The sequence below is a fragment of the Motacilla alba genome, chromosome 10 (assembly GCF_015832195.1).
Source record: "Motacilla alba alba isolate MOTALB_02 chromosome 10, Motacilla_alba_V1.0_pri, whole genome shotgun sequence".
In the NCBI taxonomy this organism is placed as follows: Eukaryota; Metazoa; Chordata; class Aves; order Passeriformes; family Motacillidae; genus Motacilla; species Motacilla alba.
The window spans coordinates 13,316,970-13,337,532 of NC_052025.1; the positions used below are offsets into that span (position 1 = coordinate 13,316,970).

The 20,563-nt window shown below is 49.3% G+C and overlaps 1 protein-coding gene across 3 annotated transcripts in view; it reads left to right on the forward strand.

The window, feature by feature from the left end:
- Positions 1-20,563, forward strand: part of NTRK3 (neurotrophic receptor tyrosine kinase 3) — a 216,634-nt gene that overhangs the window by 30,345 nt on the left and 165,726 nt on the right. For all 3 annotated transcript variants that reach the window (XM_038146716.1, XM_038146717.1, XM_038146718.1), the window contains exons 2-3: positions 2,368-2,442; positions 3,853-3,924. In XM_038146716.1, the coding sequence (XP_038002644.1) occupies positions 2,368-2,442; positions 3,853-3,924 (147 nt within the window). The remainder of the gene's footprint in view (positions 1-2,367; positions 2,443-3,852; positions 3,925-20,563) is intronic.

Genomic DNA, 20,563 nt, shown 5'->3' on the forward strand with positions numbered 1-20,563 from the left:
TTAAAGGACTCAAAGACCCTTGCTGACCTGTGCACCTAATTGTTATTTCCCTGCATTGCCCTCTACATAAAGCAGCTGCTGGTTTGGGGGATTATCCTATATATGTGTGTGCATGTGTTTTTCCACTGCTGTTTTTCTTGTCTCTCTGCGGGTGTGGTATGTCTATGTTAAATAATGAACTAAAGTATATCTGGCTCAGGAAGCTCTTGGGCTTTGTTTGGGAGGCTGGAACTCAATACAGGTTGTGGAGCTGTGTTTACAGTCTAGTGTTTTGTCACTGGGGGGAGGAGGGGATGCCATGGGGAGGCCCCAAGACCCCCATGCACCAGTGCTGAGTCATAGGAAATTCACGCCTGGGCATGTCACTGGGAACAAGCTCGGGTCTTTTTTTGTCTCTTCTAGAATGCTGCCCACATGGCTTTGAGTGTCATGTCAAAAATAACCTTGACTTTTTTTAGCTAACACAATCAATAAAACAAGAGCCAATCTGGCCGCTGCCTCCTTCCCAGCTGTGGTTGCTCCATAACTCCTGGCTCGGGGCTGTTCCATCCCTCCCTGAAGGTCATTGCTTGGATGCTCTAGCTGCAGCTTGCCCTGGTGGCAAACCAAGACCATCCCATCCCTCCTTCCCACGTCCTTTCTCTTGGAGGACCCTTACTTTGCTATGTAGGAGTTGCAGATAGGAAATGTTTTCAACCTTTGTTTCTGGCCTTGCTCAGTCCTGCAATCTCATGGCCCAGGGCCTGAGCTGGCTGCCCTGCCTTGATTCCAGAATTTCACTGAGCTCTGGGATCTCCTCACTGACTCCTCCCAGTCTGTATTTTGTTCTGGAAATGTTCGCGGGGGCTGTAGACAATGGCAGGGAACACGAAGTGGCCGTAATAATGTCCTGTTTCTCATTCTGTCTAGCACACAGGCGATCTCAGCTGATGAGCAGGGCATTGGGGATGAACTGTGACTTATCCTGTCGTGCAGCAGCATGTGGGAGCTTGTGCTGTGTCCTTAGCATAACCCCTCTGGGCATGCAGACAAATTGTGGAAAGCAGAGGTGACTCTTTTGGGTCTCTCCTTTCTTGGATCTGCATGATGAGAGCAGAGAAATATAAGGAGGTTTAGTCCAGGCTTTGTGTTTTTCTTTTTTTGAGATGAGTGTTATTTGGGGTGTGGCTCAAGTAGGTCCATGTATTTCCCTGCTAATTCACCTCTTCTTGTGCAAGCACAAGGCATAGCAAATGCTGGAGGAGGAATCTGTGGCTCCTATGACTGCTCTAAAAGCGGTCTAAGGTCCCTCTTCTGCTTGCTCACCATGTGGGGTCCTGCAATCTTCCTGCCTAGAATCACAGAATAGTTCTCAGTGTTCTCTCATCACTCCAACCCTTCATCACTTGGAGATGTTTCCCTTCTCCAGGGCCAAGTCCAAAGCCAACTATTGCATCAAGGCAGATGTGAGCTTGGGTGCAAGTTCAGAGACTTCAAAGTTGGGCTTCTTTCACATATTGTCCTATGGGACCTGCCAGATGTTTTCCCTCTCTCAGTTGGCTTTAGAGAGGACTACCTCCACCTGCTTCTCAGAAAAGACCCTCTTGAAAATGTTTGTGTTTCTGGTGGGAGGGTGTCTCAGTTTAATCTGGGAGAAAGCCACAACTGGTCGAAAACTGCCTGGGAGATGAGGATTGATCTCCTTTCACACCACACAGCATTGCAGCCTCTTAGCAGAGACCAGTGGCCACAGCCAGGCAGCCACACTGCTGCCAGCATCGCTCCTGTGCTGCTGATAACAGGGGACCTGTTCTCTGGGGCTGCTGATCTGTCACCTTCCCCCGCCTCTAATATTTACTGAAAACGATCCTGCAGTGACAGATCTATTTCTGTTTTTGTTCTCTGTAACACACCTGCCAGACTGCCCCAGGCGACTGAGGAATTTGTAATAAAGGCAATGTTTCCAAACTAAGCTTGGTGCTCTCCTGCCAGCAGCGTGTCCAGCCAGCAAAGACTAGGACCCTGTTTATCCACCCCAGTTAGAGACTGGATAAATATGTGGCTTTTTTTTTCATTTAGGTTTTATGTTTTTGTTGAGAGGTTTTATTTGCTTTCACTCTTTTTGCACGACCCATTTGAATCATGTCTTTGTTCACTGATGTGTGCAGGGAGGGGCAATGACTTGGGCAAGGATATTCAATGGCTTGGTTGCATGTTCTGTGCTTGAAACAGGGGGTAAACCCATGTTATTAGACTTTTTCAAAAGGCTGGGAAAACAGAATGGGGCTGGGTGGTAGGGCATGACATCCTCCCTTTGTGTGCTGTCGCTGGCATGGGCTCAGCAACCATCTGGTTGTGCCACAGCTGAGCCTTCCTTCTTCTCCACAGACACATAGAGAACTGGAAGAACTTGCAGACACTGAACGCCGTTGACATGGAGCTGTACACGGGACTCCAGAGGCTGTGAGTATGTCCTGTGCATTGGGGAGGGGAATGGGCCTGGGCAGCCCCTTCCTTCCAGCAGAGCCATGGCTTCCTTCCCTCTGCAGCCTCCATGCTGCCGGTTTAAGCTGCTGGATCTCTGTGTTTTGCTACAGGAGTCCACAAAACAGAGATGAAATGCTTTTTGGTCTTGGCTGGCTCTGTGAGGAGGAGGATTGCTAGCTCCTGACAGCTCTGTCAGCACACATCAGCCCTGACCTCTCCTCTCCCCTGCTGTTCTGGTTTTGGGCTTGTGTGTTGCTCTGACTCATTCCAGCCCCACAATATGAAATTCCAGCTGTCTCCACCAATCCTTCATTGCTGGGCTGTTGGTCCTCATTTAGTGCAGTTACCATCATGGTGGTGCTGTGCAATAAGGGAATTGCATCTCCCTGCACAGCTCTCTGAGCATGGAGAGAGGTCAGTTTTGTGCGTCATGGAGGGGAAACTGAGGTCCATGGGGTTGAAGGGACTTTGCATATGCTTGGGAATCCTGGCCAAGCAAGGTTGCCAGCCAGTCTCTTAATTCCCCCTCCTACATCCTCTGGATCTGTGAGCACCCTGGATGCTGCGCGTGTGAGATGCAGAGTGTTGCTCAGGGCTAATCAGAGACTCTAATAATGTGTTTCACTGGGAGCTTTACAGTAAGTACAGCTCCCATGTGGGCTGGAGGAGCTGTATGGGGCTGAGCACTCAGTAACCAAATCCCAGCAAGCTGTACTTTTAACACACAAAACCCTTGTAAGCAGGCTGGCTGTTGTTCTCTCCTCACGTAACAAAGCAGAAGAGACAGCAGATACTTACAGAATTACAGAACAGGCTGAGCTGGAAGGGATCTACAAAGGTCATCAAGTTCAACTCCTGGCCCTGCATAGGACCATCCCCAATAGTCACACCATGTGTTTGAGAGTACTGACAAATCCTGGTAGATAGAGCTTTTCCAAAGTAGGCTGTGAAAAGGATTCTTCTCCCTTCAAGATCCAGAATTCCCTATGGAAAATACCCTTCTTTATCAGAGCTGCAAGCAGTGGGGTTTCCTCTTGGGTATGAGGATGGGAGATGACTTTGCTGTGGGTTAGGTTAGCTATGCAGTGCTGCTTGGAGAGATGGAGGGAGAGCAGAGGAGCAGGAGATGGCCTTTGGTGGATGTGGGAGCCTCGCCTCGCCCAGCAGCCGCTCTGCGCTGAGCCTGTGCTGTGGTACCACGTCAGATGGAGATGAAAAGCCAGCATTCCTCTTTGCTCGCAGCTCCTCGAGGCTGCCTGGGACAGATGTTCCTCCTGGGAATGGTGTGGTGGAGTCGAGGGCTCCTGGCACACTTGGTGTGCTGAGCAGGGCTTCAGAGCAATTGTCTGCCTTGACTGCATTGCTCCCTTCTGCATCTCTCTGCAGGACAATCAGGAACTCAGGACTACGAAACATCCAGCCAAGAGCCTTTGCCAAGAACCCCCACCTGCACTATATGTAAGTGCCAATGGCTCCTGTCGCCTTTTGCCTCTTCTTCCTGTGGAAATGTGGATCCCCAAAGTCCCTGTGGGGGACAGCAAGGAGAGGGAAGGGGAATGCTGATGGGGAAGGGAAAAGGCGGGAGATGGAAAAGCAAAACACACAGGGAAGTAGAATGGGCTACAGTTGGGGATGGTGAGAGCTCCTGCTGGGAAGCTGAGGGGTTTGGGTTCCTGATGACTGCCCTGGCTTTGATGGCAGCTCTGACAAGTGCAGCACCATCTCCAGCCTGGTGGCTGCTGTGTGTTTCCCTTTCTGCCGAGTTTGGGGGCGGCTGCCCGCCTGCCCCAGCGCAGAGCCAGAGCCTGCCCCGCTCATTACTTTTTAATCAAAGGCTGCTTTTCTGACACAAATCCTGGGGTATGGAGCTGCCAGCTCTGCTGCTAATTATTGACTTCTTAAACTGGTGTCTGCAGGGGTGTGGGGTAGGGATGTTTTGTGCCAGAGAGGCTGGAGTCCTGTTATCCTGGGACATCGCACAAGTGTCCAGCTGCCAGGGCATTGTTAGCTAGAGAGTGGTGTCACAGGGAACTTCCACATCCTTGAGGCCAAGTGCATTGTTTTCTTTCCTAGATGTGTATTTACTTTTCCCAAGGTGATAAAGCGAAGCCTGAATTTCAGGCCACTGTGCAAGGTGCTCCATGGGCTTGAAATATTTTGTCCAAGTGACTGTGTCCAAGATCAAACCCTCTCTGCTCCACTGTAGATATGGAAGTTGAAAAGGGTTTGGTGAGAGGCCCTGGCCTTGGGCACCAACTGATGTGCTGAATGGGAGTGTTTATGCCTGCTTTTTGGAAAGCGGTGCTAGTGGCTTCTTCGTGAAAAAGTGCATTCATTTGAGTGTGTTGGGTGCATTGGGCCATCGATACAAACTCGTTCCTGGAGCAAGGAGATGGATGCGACCTGCAGAGTATTTGTCTTTTGATGTCTGCTCAGAGATACTGTGAACTGAAAAACCCCAAAAGCTTCCTTTTTGGAAAACCATTTACAGTTGCTAAGTGACAGTAAAGTACTTGCTAAATAGAAGATCTGCAGTACCAAAGGACCTGAATAGTTGAGGGCATTATGAACATGAACTGAGCCTTTCTGAGCTTAAAGAATTGCATATTTTCATAATAAACCCTAGTTAATGCTGACCACTGGGATATTCCTGATTTCTGCTCTTTGTTATTTTGATTTTTAGCATTTGTTTTGTGTTTTCTGTAGTTGTTTGTTCCTGGGAAGCAGTTCTCTCTGAACCACTCTGAATTGATTTTGTTTTTGATGGTTGTTTGTCAATTGTGCAGTTGCTGTTTATGTATCTAGCAGATAAAATGAATAACATTAGATTCCCGATGAAATTAGTTTGGATGTCGTAGGAGTTTAGCAGGCCATGTATGCTAGCTTTGAGGCTGAATGTGCCATTAATGTGTACACAAGCAATTGTTGCTGCTTTTCCCCAAAGTGTTTGTTTTTGTCTTTTGGAATTACTTCTGTGAGTGGAAAAAACCCCACATCCATCTTCTGTCAAGAGTTAGGATTGGTACGTGGTGATGAAATATGTGTTTGTTTACTGCTTGGGCCCTGTAAGATTGATCATGTTCTTAACATCTTTCTTTCCTTGCCTTTTGGAGCTCCAGGCAAGTAAGTATATTATTTGCTTGGTGTTTGCCAGTGGGTTTTGATGCGGTTCCTGGGGCTTGGCAGTGTGGCTGTTCCCCCTGAGGGATGCTGGACAGCTGAGGATGGAGACCTGGGCTTGCAGGGCTGGAGGCTCCCTGCTGCTTCCCAAAGGCTCTCAGACCACGATGCCTTTGATGCTCCCTTGCAGCCGGGGTGGCTGGAGAGGCTCTGCACAGCCTGGCAGGTGCCTGGTGCCACCTGGGATCCCCTCCATGGCCTCAGCACTCTGCCAGCACATCAAGGTGCCTCCTTGCCTGCTCTGTCTCCCTGGGAGCTCAGCTCAAAGGCCTGACATTTTCTGCAGCCTCTGCACGTAGGAGCCAGGGATAAAAGGATTAATGGGAATGTCACTCTGCTGTAAGTCTTGGGCTGCTGTAGTGAGGTACAGGAGTGGATGGGAGTGAAGAATACTGTCCCAATCCTCCTGTGGTGGGGCTGAGCGCAGGGCTGGGACCACGGGTTGGTGCTTAGGGCTTGTTGAGTTACTGCTACACTCTTGCTGCCACTCTAGTTTTCTTTCTCCTTTGGCGGCTGTTTGGATGGCTGCTGGTGGAGCTGAGTCAATAAGGTGACAAATGTGTCTAATAAATGACAGAATGGCTTCACTGCCAGGGAGGGTTGGCACAGGGTGGTGGGGGCCCTAGGCTGGACCTTTGCAGGGTGTTATAAGCTGGGTCTGAGCAGTTCTTTTTCACTTGAAGCTCACGTACAAATTGTGAGGTCTTCAAAGCTTGTTTCCACCCCACACACGCCTCCCTTCCCATCCTGGGTTAAATCAAAACTTCCTGCTGAACTGTTTTTTTCCCAGTGCCTTTCATCAAGGTTCCTCCTCTCAGATGGGCCAGATAGCTCTGCCTTCTCCCAGTAACATCTATTTCTGGCCCTTCCTCTGTGCACGCGCTTGTCTTCAGACCCCAGCTGTGCAATCACAAGCAGATCACTTATCCCAGCTCTAATTGCAGCAGCTCAGGTTTGTGAGGGTTTGGGTGAAGTTGGCTTGTTTTTTTCCCCATTCCCTACCACAGAGTCAGGAAGGAAAGGTGGGAAGCCCATGAAGGGGATTTTCAGCATTCAGCTGCTCAAGTGGTAGACCTCAGGGTCCTCCGAAGAGCAGCCTGGCAGGGTCATGCCTGTACTTTTAAGGTTTGAAATTAGCTGTATTAAGTGCAAGGGGCTTGAGGCTGATGCAATCAGTAGAGAAGCCGTGGGTGACTGTGAGCCAGAGGTGTGCTAGAAATAGCTTTGGTTTCCTCTTCCTTCCCCTTGAATGAGGACAATTAGGGCTCCATGGTCTGTCTGATCATTGGTGATGTGAAGCCTATCACTGCTATGGAGACAATCCAAAATATAACAGTGGGTTTTGCAGCATGGATCTGCCTCTTCTGCTGATGGTTGGGCTGAGACAGTTCAATCCTTTTAGAACAAATACTGGCTGGGTGCTAAATAGGGGTGGATGTGCATCTGATCTAAGCTGAATATATTCCAGTGTCGTGTACCCTTACTGGAGATCACCTCACTGGGAGAAGTTGCATTGGTAGGTTCCTGGTCCAGTTTCTGTGCATGTTTGACAGCCCTTTGGCTATCACAGGGGTGGTCCTGGACAATCTCATGCACTGGATGTGAGGACCAACAGGTCTAGGCTGTGGAAGACTGAGCCTTTGTAGCCAAGGTTTCTGGGTGTTAGTGTTAGCAGGTGATGCAGCTGAGCTGAGGAAATGTTTGTGTTGACAGAAAACCTCAGTCTTTGGCTTGAGGCTGTACAAGAAAACTCTAGGATGGTATGGCTCCCAAATTTGAGAAACACAAACCATCTGAATACATATTCACTGTGCTGCTGTGTTTAGCACAGCTTAGTGAGGAAAGAGCCTTGCATGCTCTCACTCTTTCTGTCCTCCTAATGACTCTGGAAACCTTTGGCCAATTTATTTGAACTTGATAGAGGGCTACAAGTCTGGAGGTTATCAACTTCCTACACATATCATGAAACCAGGCAGAGGCAGAGTAAAGAGAACTTGTTGTAGTGCCTTGTGTGGAAAAATTCAGCATTAACATGTTCCTCACGAGGCACTGGGAAGTCCACAGCAGAACTGAGCTTCACAGTGCTCCAGGACCTGGTGCACAGGGGAGGACAGGGCTTCCACTGGCTGTGGGACAGTAGAGCTGTGCATGCAGGAGAGCAGGCTGTGCCTACAGGCAGACAAGTTGATGATGTTTGCAGTGCCTGAGTCACCCTTTCCTGGGAGCAGGTATTTAAGAGGCTGTGATTCCCTTGGAATGTTTTCCTGGGCGGCTGCGTACTCAACCAGCCAGTCAGGAGGCACTGCTTTGTATTTGCAGAGGTAATTGTGCACACCTTATTTATTGTGTAGTAAAGAAAACAAATTAAGGCTGTGTAATTACAGAGACAGGCATGCTTTTAAATAAAGCTTAAGTAGTCAGATTTCTATTTAGAAAATTAATAATTACCATTTCTGTCTGCATCAGAGGCTCTTCTTAAACTGTCTTCTAGAGGTTTATACATGCTCAAAATTAGTTTGTGGGCCAGCCCAGACACAGCTTCTATCAAAGAGCACTCCCTCAGTGCTGCCTGCCAGGGTGAGGACAGGGTTGAAGATCAAGCTTTTCTTTCCAGTCTTCAACCAAAGGTCTTAAAGATGGAGACCCTGGTCTGGTTCATGGTAATTGTTTTTTGAGTATGGTGTGGTCAGAGGACCAAATTCCCAGGTGTTTTTATCTGTGTGATCATGTTGGTCTCTTTCTCCTCAAAATGAGGATTGGGGAATAACTGGAAGGTGCTGGCAGGAATGCTGCAGGGACATGCTTTGTCTGTTGAAAGACTGAGCTGGATGATCCATGGGCTTCTTTTCATGGGCAAATTTAAGCTGTGTATAATCTGGAGCTTCCCAGAATATACTTTGTAGGTTGTAGTGTTTTCTGAAGGTGGGGTTGTCTTCAGTGTTCTGGTTTGGTTCAAGGGAGTTGTGCAGTGTCAGATGAGCTGGTACCTTGGTATCGAATATAGTTTGTAGCTCTGGCATGGGGATTCCCAGAGTTATGTTACAGGTTTAGGTTTACATAGGAAAAACACAAGGCTGTGTCACCTGAAAATTAGGGGAGCTGAGGTAGTATGAAGCTGGTGAGTTACCTCTGCCCTCTTCAGTGCTGTGTCAGGACAGGACTCTTAGCACTCCAAAAACTGAGGCCTGTGTGCTTTCAGAGGACCACAGGCAACCCTCTACAAGGCTGGCAAGCTTCACTTTCTTTGCTCTGTATGTTTGGGAGCTTGATTGAGATCTTCTACTAAATAAAGAAATAAACAAAAAATCAGATGCTGAGCTATTCCAAGTGGAACACTGTTTCCTCTCGGTCATGCCTTGAGGGTCACTTTCCCCTGCTCAGTGTTAATAATCTGTTGTCTTGCTCTGAATGAGCCATTCTTAGATATAAATCAGGGTTAAACTCTCTCTCTCTCTTGCTCCATTCCATAAACCAGCTTCAGGCCCTGTGCCTGCCTGCAACCTTCCACTTGATTCTGGATATCCTATGAGCCTTCTGCCTCCTTCCTTGTGGTTTCTTCCATGCTTCCATGCTTCCTCATGGTCCTTCCACCACTGCACTGCTGTCATACCCATCCTGGCAGTCTCTTCCTAACCCAAAGTGTTGTGTTTTAATTGGCCTCAATTTCCCATCCCTGCTCCTGAATCAATGCAGCCTCACGAGGCCGTGTGTACCAGCTGGGCGCAGTGTATGACAGTGGGTGAGCTCTCGGCTCCCTGGGAAGGTGGAGCAAAATGCATATACCTAAACCACCTTCTTGATAGTTTAATGTGTTTTGTTTTGCATTTCCTAAATAAGAGTTAAATTTCTCCATGAATATAGGCAAAATGAGAAGTGTGAGAAAGATTTAAACAGCCTTTAAGTTCTATTAGGTGAATATTCCTTTCTTGAAGCAGGCAGCAGCTTTGGATTTGGATTCCCATTTGTACTCTGAGGGTGTTCCTGTTCCAGCCCCTTCCAAGATCAAATCACTGTGCCGCGGTTAACTTAGGGAGGCACTTTCCCCATATGTCTCCAGCCCTATAAAATTCTGGGCATGCCTACAGCACAGCCACTAAAATAAACAGCTGTAACATCTCCTGTGCTTCCATAAACTTCCCTGTTTTCTCCCCATCTGCTTTGTCCCCTGGATGCCAGTGTAGAGCAGGTCCTCGCTGATATGCTAATCGGCAGCAGGGGTTTGATGGCGTGTTTATTCCCGGTTTCCTGCCGCAGGTGACTGATAAGCAGCTAACTGCAGCTTCTCCTTTTGCTGCAGTGGCAGAGGTAGGTTCTGCGTTTTACCAGCCATTGTGCACCTGGAGGAGAGACCAGTTGCCTGCAGGACTGTGGCTTCCCTTCAGGCTGGGTTGAAATCGTTTGAACTGCATTGAGAGGGCTGGGTAACTAATTCCTGGCTGCAGGCTGCCTTGCTTGGCTGTGGAGAGGGTTCATTGTCCTGTGATAAAAGGGGGAGCAGTGAGTTTGTGACTAACGTACTCTAGTAGGACCTGAGAGTTTCCAACTCAAGCACTTCATGTTTTGTGCCAAGATTTGTCCTGCTTCAGTTCCCCATCTTAAAACCTGGAATAACATTTATTTTCTCTGCTTTTATTTGATCTATTTGAGGCATAACACCTTGTATGATTTCTAATGAAACCTGGCCTTGAGTTGTGGGATGCTGTTGCAATGTCAGATCAGTTACAATAACTCTGTCACAAATAAGTTTGGTATACGTGGATTCTTATACAATGTCTATGAATCTGGAACCTGGGCTCTCAGGATTTTACTCTGGGTTTGTCTCTCCTTCCTTCCTTTGAAATGTTGAGATGATCTTTCCAGTAATGTTGTGAGAGTTATTTCCCTTTCTGAAATTCGATAAATTGTATTCTGACTGACATGTGAAATGGCCAGCTGTGGTTTTTGAAAAGGTCCTGTGTTTCTCCCATCCACTCTTTAAAAAAGTCTGCAGACAATGCTGGAAATGTTTAAAATGAAGCTGTTCCTACAATGATGTGAGGTTAGTTGCATGGGGTTTTTTTTTTTTTGTTTTGTTTTTTTTTTTTGTTTTTTTTTTTGTTTGTTTTTTTTTTTTTTTTTTTCCCTGCAAGATTGGAGTAAAATATGAACTTCAGACAAGTTGGTGGGTTTGGGGGAGTCAGCCTCTCACCAAGTCTTTGCTGTGCAACAGTGGCCTGATGGATGTCTTGGGGTGAACTTCCCCTCAAAGAGAGGCACAGCATTTCTTTTGAGTGTGATCCTGAAAAAGGGATGTAGTTGTACCTTGGTTAAACCTCACCACATCTGAGACCTCCAGCAGCACAGGTTGAGTTGATTTCTGGAGATTTGGGCATGACAAGGAATGAATCTTGTTTTGAGGCTTCTGAGATCACTGCAGCATGGAGGGGCTCCAGAAAGAGCCTCTGACTGTCCCTCTTGCTTCCTCCCCAAACCCTGTGCTGAAAAGCATTTCTTACCTGCCTGCGCCAGTGTGAGAGGGAAGAGGAACCCTCCCTGGGAGGGGGTACCTGAGGACATGGAAACCTGCTTGAAAGCTGCTGGGGGAATGAACAGTCATGGCAGGATGAGTGGAAGTTAAGTGACCACAGAAGTTATCTGTCCTGGGATTTTTCTTTCCATGATCCTGGTTTACTAACAGTATGATTACTGTAGGCTGGTTTTCCCTTTTTGATATACTGGCAATAAGCACCAGGGCAGAAAAATAGAAACATTAAAATCATATGGTATTTGAGCAATAAGATACGACAGGGCATGAATGATGGGACATTAATTCATGATGGTGTGTGACAAGGCAGGAATTTAAATGTCATAAGTTAGGCAGTCGTGAGTTTTATTGGAATTATAAAATTTTATTAGAATACTGGTCAAAGGGTGGAGTTTCCCACCAACCCCTCTCCTTATTTGTATTTGGGAAGGGGTGAGTTGTGAATTCCATCGGATGCAAGAGACTGGAGGGTGTTTAGAGGGCTGCCAGGTGGTGTGTCTCTTCGGGGAGCTGTGGGTGACCGTGTTTCACGCCTGTTGTCCTCCAGCATGCCTGAAGCCCCTCTTGGGCATTCCCGAGGCTGCTCCCCAGGGAGCCGTGCTGGTGCCCGGGGTGGGGCCGCGCTTCAGCACCACGGACAGGGCCGGCGGCTCCTCCCGTCCCTTCTGCGCTCGTCCCGCTCCCTGCAGCCGCCGGGCCTCTGACCCAGCTCCCTGCCTGTACTGAAGCCTTCCCTGCCCTCCCAGACCAGCCTGCGGTTCGCCCCCTGCCTTTCTGCCCTTCTCTTGGAACAAACTCCTCCATCTTCCAGCCCCAGCCTGTGCTCTCCTGGCTGCAGCTGCAAGCTGGCTCAAGGCATGGGGTGGGAGCTTGCCCGTGGGGTGCCCAGGCTGGTTTCACTGCCAGCAGTGTGTTTTTTCTTCCATCTCTCCTGCTGAGCAACCAGCCTGCCCAGCTGCCTCTTTGACAGCTGCAATACCTGCAATATCCCAGGCAGTGTTCAAGGCCAGGCTGCATGGGTCTCTGAGCAGCCTGACCTGGTGAAAGGTGCCCTGCCCATGGCAGGGGATTTGGAACGATATGATCTCCAAGGTGTCTTCCAACCCAACCCTCTCTAAGATTCTGTGAATGCTAACTTTCTGAGCTGCAGTGATTCCTGGCGCTGACTGTGCTCTGCAGCGTGAATGGATTTGTTTTGCAGCACCACTACCCAGCTGCTGTCTGGGGGTTTCTCACATGAGTAGCTCTCTAGGACATCTGCCGTCCAACCTCGCTGCAACCACAATCCCTGGGCTTTGGCTAAATGTTTGCTGTATCCAGTTGTGCGTGTTGATAATTGTGGGTAATTTGCTGTCTCAGAATAATGAAGGAATGCCTGCTGCACTCTGAAGCACTCGGTGCTTTGTGGTGATTAGTCTTTACATTGGAAAGTATTCCTCACAGTGACCAGCAAAAGATACTTCTTTTTAAGTACATAATGTATTCAGAAGAATGGGTAAAATGGAACTTTTGTGTGCAGACATTTCTGTTTATTTTGACAGAGTTAACTGTCAAAGGCAAAGCGTTTTTCTGCTTTTGGAGTGGTTATAAGTGTGGAGTGCAGCAAGCAGGCTTCACTGGGCTCTGCCTGGATTAAGTCCCCACCAGTTCCCTGCTCCCCTCAGCCCAGCAATCCTTTGGCTGTCAGGAGGCACATCATGCCACGGCTCAGCTGTGGCTGCAGGCAGGGCTCTCCTTAGAGCACACTTCCTCCCTGTGTGCTCAGGTGCTGCAAACAGGTTTTTGGGCAGAGATGCTCCTATACCCATGCTCAGGTGTGTCCCGGGCACCTGCTGTATCCCTGCTCCCCATGCCCACCCCACGGACACTGGGGGAGGCAGCAGCCTGGGTAAGGCAGGTCCTGCTCGCTGCTGTCTGTCTCCCAAGCTGAGTGTTTTCCCTGTCATCTGATGAGGTGTAGCTGGAGCATGTCAGCCTCACCTCCTGCTGCGGCCGGGAGGCTCTGCACAGCATGGGAGGTGGCAGCTGCCATCCCTGCTGGCTGATGGCATGGGCCCTTCAGTTCCCCCGTGTGCACCTCCCCGTGCTGGCCCCCTGCCTGTGCCCAGCTGCTGCTCCCAGGGCTGGGGGTGCAGGTAGCTCTGTTCCCTGCTGAGGTGGGGCGAGTGCTGCAGGCTAATGGCAGGCTTTCTTCTCATTAGCTGCTGTAAACACAGGGCTCTGGCAGCAGCCTGCTTTTCTGAGCCCAGGAAGACCATTTTTCCTTTTATCTATAATTTAGTGACGTGTCAAGCCACAGAAGTTTTAATGATAATAAGCAGCAGAGGAAATTTATTTATTTGCTGCAAAGGTGGGTTTCGTTCCAGGATTCATTTTTTTACACTTCCCTCACAAGAAATGTTGGCTGCTCATGTAACCTCGCTCCCAGTGTGTCCAGGCTACTTGCCCTGAGAAGCTCAGCACTACAGTTCCTGCTTGGCTAAGTGGCTTTCCAGCCCCTCTCCCACGCATGACACTGGGGCCAAGCAAACTGGGAAAGGAGGAGCAAGGAGAAAATAGTGAAGGTGGGAGCATTCATGTGCTTGGTGAGGTGTAATGGGATTCATGAGTTTCCCATCTTCCTCCTGTTGCTGTGCATCTCTTACATGTGCTTCCCAGACCAGCCTCTGGGATGGAATTGACTGCTGAGGAAAAGCAGGGAAGGGCTTTTTTTGGGATGACATGTAGTGCTTGCCTTCTGTCAGCCTATGAAGGTGCCAGTGCTGACTGGAGATAAAAAGTGGATTGATGTCATGTGGAAGGGACCAGGGCTTCTTCCTGAGGTTCAGGAAGGCAGAGAGTGGAACTCTGGGCTGGCCAAAGAGGAGCAGGGGATGGGGTGAGTCTGTGGCAGGGACAGGGGCCAGGCTGGAGAGAGAAAGTTACAACAAGGAATTTGGAGCAAGGAGTCTTTCGGGAAGACATGGAGAGTGTAATGGGGATGGGGTGTAGGAGAGGTGAAAGGGAAATGGATCTGGAGAGGAGGGGGAGGATTGACTGGGGTAGGGAAGAAGCACGTGTGTGTGGGAGATCTGAGGGTGGAAGCAAGTGTAAGGGAGAAATGGGTTTCCTAGGAAATACGTGGGAACTGTGCCTCTGAATTAACCAGAACCTTCCTCACCCCTTTCAATGTGGCTTTGGAGGCAATATTAGAATCTTCCTAATTATTTTTCTTGGACGAGTTTTGCTATCCTGATGATATTAATTATTCTTAAAGGTCAACAGCACTCACTTGAATCCCCTTCTGTTCTATCATGTAATCAGTTAATTAATTGGAAACCATTTAGCAGAGTCTGCCGAGAGCTTAGCCTGCCGTATGCCCTGTTGTTTTGCTATTGCTGGAAATATATATATATATATATATATAGTTTAGTATTTATACCCCTTCCTTCCTTCAGAGGCTCTGCAGAGCTCTTGCTACCATCCCAGTGTATCCCAGCCTCTGGCACTCCTCCCTGAGTCAGGAAAACTGGGGCTCAGGCCCAGCTGTTAGTTTTCTCTTTGCTAACCCCTTTGAGGTTATTCAAGGCTCATTGATTTCTGGGCATCTGAGTAGGTGGGGATATTTGATTTTTTTTTTTTAATATAAATTTGATGTAAGAGCCCTCTAACAGCTCAGATCACAATCCTTGTTCAGGAGGAAGAGGGAGGACCAGAACCTGTCCCAGCACATCTGTGCTCAATGAGCTGACATGGAGGCTCTTGTGTGGACTTTGTCCAGCTCTCCCAGTGTCTGCCTGGGCATTTCCCAGGGCTGGGTGGTTCCTCTGAGGAGCACCTGTCCCTATTGCCTCTAGCGTGTTCAGAGAATCATTAAGGTTGGAAAAAACCTCTAATATGGTCAAAGTCCAATTACAGTGTACTCAGAGATGCTGGGAAATGCCCTGTGGGCATTGTTGTCCTTCCCATGCCATCCCCCCAAGCTGTGCCTTGCCACAGCTCTGAGCTCATCTCTCACGCAGGGCTGTGGGGCTGGCTCTGGATTCACTGGAAACTCGTGAGCAGGAGGCATTCCCTGGTTGTTCTCTGTTCCCAGCTTGAAGAACAATGCAGTTTGAAGCAAACAGGGCTGGATAAACCCAGCCCCTTGCTGGAGCTGGCAGCTGGCAACCCTTGTCCTCAGCCGGCACACATCTCCTGTATTACTTCTGCATGCCAAAGCAGGAGGAAAGCCCAGTGTGCAGTAATATTTCGGTCTAATGCATCTAGAATTGCTGCAGTTTGGGACAGAAGAGATGAGGTGGGGGCAGTGCAGTCCTGAAGACCTCTTGGTTGCAGGAGGGCAGCTACGGGGGAAGGCTCTTGCCTGTTGTAAGTTGATTTTTCTGTTCCTTGAGCAGAAGACTGGCCAGTTCTGTGGATGCTGCTGGACTCTGCCCTGCAGGGAAGCTGGCAGGCAAAGGGACAGCAACTGCAGGGCTGACACAGCTTTTAACCTTTCCCCAAGTCCTCTGAGAGTCCAGATGTCTTTGGAGAAGAGCAATGGAAACTGCACACAACAAGGGCGAGATGAGTGTAGTGCAGAGGGCCAGATCCCTGCATCTGCTCTGCCTCGAAGCACAGGGGACAGGGTGACCCACATCTGGTGACGCCTTCCCATCTGTACCGTGTGTTGAACTGAAACTGTGAGCAGCAATAAACTCTGAGGCGTGATTTGTCTCTGAACAAAGCTTTGTGCAGCTGGGAGATGCCTCAGAAGAGATGACTTGGAGGGTGTGCAAGTGTCATGGGGTAGGAGATGGCCTTTAAAATAAAGGCTGGGCTGGGTTGAAGGCAGCAGCAGGACATGGCTGCTGCACTGCAGAGGCACTGGGAGGAGAGGTGTGGGGTGGATGTGCTGTTGGCACTGGCTGTGGGAGCCCTGTGACAGAGCTGTGGTGCCTTAATTCCTTCCCACTTGCTCTGCAGCTTTTGCTTTTTAATGCTTTTGTTTAGAGAACAATGCAGGAGACCAGCCCCTTCTGCCTCCCCCAGCCCTGTTTTGGTGTGAGTTTGAAAATAAGGGACCTGCAACTGAGAAATGCAGAGGGCTTGGTGGTTCCTTGCTCCAGTCCCACACCTCCAGGAGCAGTGGTGTGCATGTGGAATGGCAGGGTCTCTTCTTGTGTGTCACCCACCGTGGTGCCCCTCTCCTCTCTGGTGCAGGGTGCTCTGAGTTTGGGAAACTATTGCAGGTTCTGACTGTAGTCCTAGAACAAGAAATAGTTTGTGGGGAATGAGATGATTGTGGCACATGCTGTGTGACACATGCCTTACAAGGTACAGGACTGAACTTGTGGACAGGAGAAAGGATATAGTTTTGCTGCCCAAGTGCACAAAGGAAGATTGAACCTTGGAGACTTTTTGGTTCTGCTGTGTTTGGGGTCAGAAAAGCCCTGGGGGTTGCTGGGGTGTTGCTTGAGGAGCAGAATGTAGGTAATGCCAGACCATGGCTGAGGGCCTCTGTTAATTGTCTCACTCCTCCACAGCACCAGTATATGTGTCCTGGTGCTGAGGCTGCACAGGGAGCAAATCCAGGAGAGCTCCTGGCAGCTATGAAATCCCAGGCTGACCAGTCTAATGGCACATCCTCTCTGCTCACTCTGCTTTCTGGGCATGTGAGCCTTGCACGCACTTGGCAGTGTCCAGTCCTCTTCCAGGCTGTCTCCAGCGTGTCCTGCTGGGACTTGGGGCTGAGCTATTGGAGATTCCAGTCAAGTCTAATATTTGCAGAGCCTGATTTGTGGGGAGGCCTGTCCTGCCACAGCTTCTGGGACTTGTTGGGGTAATTTTAGCACATTCATTAAGGGAGGACAGTACATTTTTTCCCTTAATGAGCAAAGCTGCTTACTAAACAGGAAGAGGAGGGAGGGGGACGGGGAAGGCAGGGAGGGTGATGGGGAGTGTAACAGTGTTTTTAGAGGTCATTGGAGTTATCTGGCAGGGATAAGCAAGCCTGAACTGAGCTGCCCCACAGCAGCATATGAGGCTGTGACATTCTCCTTTCCTGTGGCCACCAGCACCCAGCTAAGGCTGCAGTGAGCTGTGAGATGATGGGAAGCACCTGTTGTGCCCAAATAGCAAGGGAGTCACATGCAGTGCCACCAGCAATTCCAGCACTGGGGACCACAGCTGAGGATGTGCCCCTCTCCTCGCATTGCTGCCAGGCACTCGCTCGTGCTCCCTCAGCCCCAGCTGCTCTGGCAAGTTAATCCCTCCCAGTCAGGATTTTCATAGTGGCACCATGTTATTAAAATGTGTGAAAAACTTCTCCCATGCAGAAATAAATGTGTCAGCTTGGAAACAAGGGTAAGTGGAGGATGGAGCTGCGTGGAGGAGGGACAGGTGCACAGGGTCCCTCCCCAGCAGCAGCGTTTCTGCCATTGCGTTAAGCTGAACTGCATAAAATAACTTACAGTTTAATTACAGGGGCTCCTGCTTGTTGGTGTCATTAATGAGGCAACTGGCTTAATTTAGCTGAATAAAAATGGCTTCAATAGTGGAAACACTTTTGGCTGCTGGGTAATTAGGGGAAAAGAAAAAAATGCTGTCTCCTTTTGCATTAAAGTCCACTTGTTCTGGTCCGCATGGATCTGGACTCCTCTTTGTTCCACCTTCTCCCATCCCTTTTTTAACCCGGGAGCTCGTTCAGGACTCCATGGGGCACTCCATGGCCCCATCTGTCACTCATGCTGTGACAAAGTGGCAAAGGTCACCTCCCTTCCCTGTTGGTCACCAGCAAGGTCTTGGCAGTGCCTGCGGGAGCCCTGGGAGAAGTGTGTGGGACATGGCGTGTCCCCCCCGAAATGGAGCAGGAGGATGGAGGGAGAGAGGGAGAGGGCAGGAACTGGGATTTAGCTGTCACTCAGTGGTAACAGCCTGTCCCTGAGGTGTGCAGTGAGGTGCTGCTGGAGGGGGCTGCTGGGGGCAGGAGTAGGAGCCTTGGGAGCACGAGGGCTGTGGGGTGGTGTTGAGCCTGACCCATGGGTGGGTTGGGTGGCTCTGCCTTGGACCTGGTCCAGGTGAGCTCTCTCCCACTCCCTCTCCCAACTCAACTCCTTTTGGAGGCAAAAAGCACCCTGGCAGCTACTCCTAGAGACTGTCTCCACGGAAAAGAGCATCTTGTGAGTGATGGAGAAAATGTCCCATGGCAAAGAAGCACTTGGAATACGTTCCAGGAGTACTGATGGCAGATCTGTCCTGGGAGAGACAGGCTTCTGTTCATTGCTGAGAAAAACGCAGGGAAGGCATTTTGCTTCCCCCTGCCTGTGTTTCCTTGATGTGTGATGTGCTGTATTTTGTTACAGGTGGAACTGATGCATAGGCTGTTATAAAGGTTGTCTGGCACACTGCTGCAGGACTGCTTCCACTTTCCTATAACTCTGCCAAATTTTAATTGCTCAGACTGAAATTTTCTGTGTTGGGTGTCTGGTCCTGGCTGATTCTATTTTTTTCTTATTTCTTTCTAGTTTCCCATAAGGGCTTTCTCAAATGTTTGAGGTGGTAGAAGGGAGGTTGGGAAAAAGCTGTTTTGCTCAAGCTAGAAAATGCTGGTGATGCTGCTGCTACGGAACATTTGCATCCTCCTTTTGTGGGGGGAAAGGAATCTTGTCAAAGGGCAGATTTTGCTTGGAAGACTTGGTTTTGCTCAGAGACATCTTAGGTCAGCAGAATGGCTCTTGGTCCAGTTAGAGGGGAGATGTTTTGCAAAGGATGTTTAGGAATGAGTAAGGGAGACGAGTAGCAGCTCTTCTTGGGACACTGCTGTTGGTGTGGGAGGGTATAAAAAAAAAGTGGGGAAGATAATTGGAAATTTGGGCATGGATAAGGAAATTGAGGCTGAGAAATATTTGGGAGTGGTTGGAGGGCAATGAGTAGTGCAATTCAGCCAGCTTAGGAGGGAGAAGGAAATGGGTCAGGAAGGAGAGAAGCTGGCACTGCCCAGCCACAGCAGAGGGTGATGGGGGTTCTTGACACTCCAGTAACAGGGATTTGGAGGTGGCAACAGGCTTGGAAACTCTGCAGGAAGGCAGAGTGGGCCTTTGAGAGGCCTTGATTTGGAGCTGTGAGAGGACTAGTCCTGGATGTGTGAGTGCCTTGATTTTCCCCAACCCTCCCCATTTATGCTGTACAGAACACTGGGAAGCTTGGTGTGTGCAGCTGAGGTTTGTGACTGTGGGGAAGCTTGCAATCACCAAACAGGAGTTACAAAGTGCTGGAGCTCAGAGCTTCACCTGTGGAGCTATAATTTAATCTCCTCGTGTGCATGTGCTGTGATTCCATCTCTAATTGCAGAATCACATGCTCCCTTCCCCAGGAAACCTGTCCCATCCAGCATGTGGGATGGATCTGTTCTGGGAAGAAATCACTGCTGTGCAGTGAAGTTTCTCTGGAGGAGCTCTGTTTTCTGCAGCACAAGTCAGTAGCTGTACATTTTTATATGTGGAATCCCAGTGCTGGCATCTGTGACCTTTGGAGTTTTTGTGACCAAAATGGTGCATTTTTAATGTGTGTTTGTGCGCAGCTCCTTTTGGTTTCTGTGCTGAGGTCTGTCTCTGAGCCTGAGGAAGGACTTGTGTGATGTTTTGGAGTACCCAAGGTGTCAGTTTCCAGTGACAGACACGTTCCTCCCTGTGTGTGTCCAGGCTGATCTGAAATGGAGCCGTGGGTGTGTGTCCCCCTGCCCAGCCCTGCAGAAGTTGATGGTCAGGTCAGCTCAAACGCTGGCTTTGCCCTTTGAGAACAGAATCTCCTGCCAGATGTGTGCAAGGGAAGAGCCATCTCCTCTGTCCCTAATCCTTGCTGGGGGTTGTTGTCTGAGGGAGGGAGGAGGTGGTAGGAGTTGGTTTCCAGGCATTGTGGGAGATGAGAAGTGGAGCACATCTGCCTGGCAAAGCCCCCTGCATTAGTGAGGATGTATCCTTTCTCCATCTCTCTGTGTCCTAAATTGTAATAACACGATCATGCTATTTTTGATTCCCTTATTTGCGTGGAAAGCCTGTTGTTTTTTCTCTTCTCTTTCAGAATCCAATTTTCTCTTGACATTTCTGCCTAATGTAGCAAAACATGACCTTTGAGAAAGGACATTCCAGCGAGATTCACTCCCTCCTCTGCATTTCTGCCTCTCTCCCACATCTTGCTGTCTCTCATGCATCCCCTTTACGCTTCCTTCTTCTCCCTGGGCTGGGGGAGGGAGTTTACTGTCTCACTTTTCAGTAACAGTGAGTTGCTCCTTCCCCTCCCACTTTTCATCTGCCTTTGCAAAATTTCCAGGTGCTCAGTGCTCTGGGGTGGATAAAGGAGGGAGTCTTGTAATATTTTTCTTCCCCCCTGCTTAGCTTTACCTGCCATTTTTGCCACCTTTGTCAGAGGCTG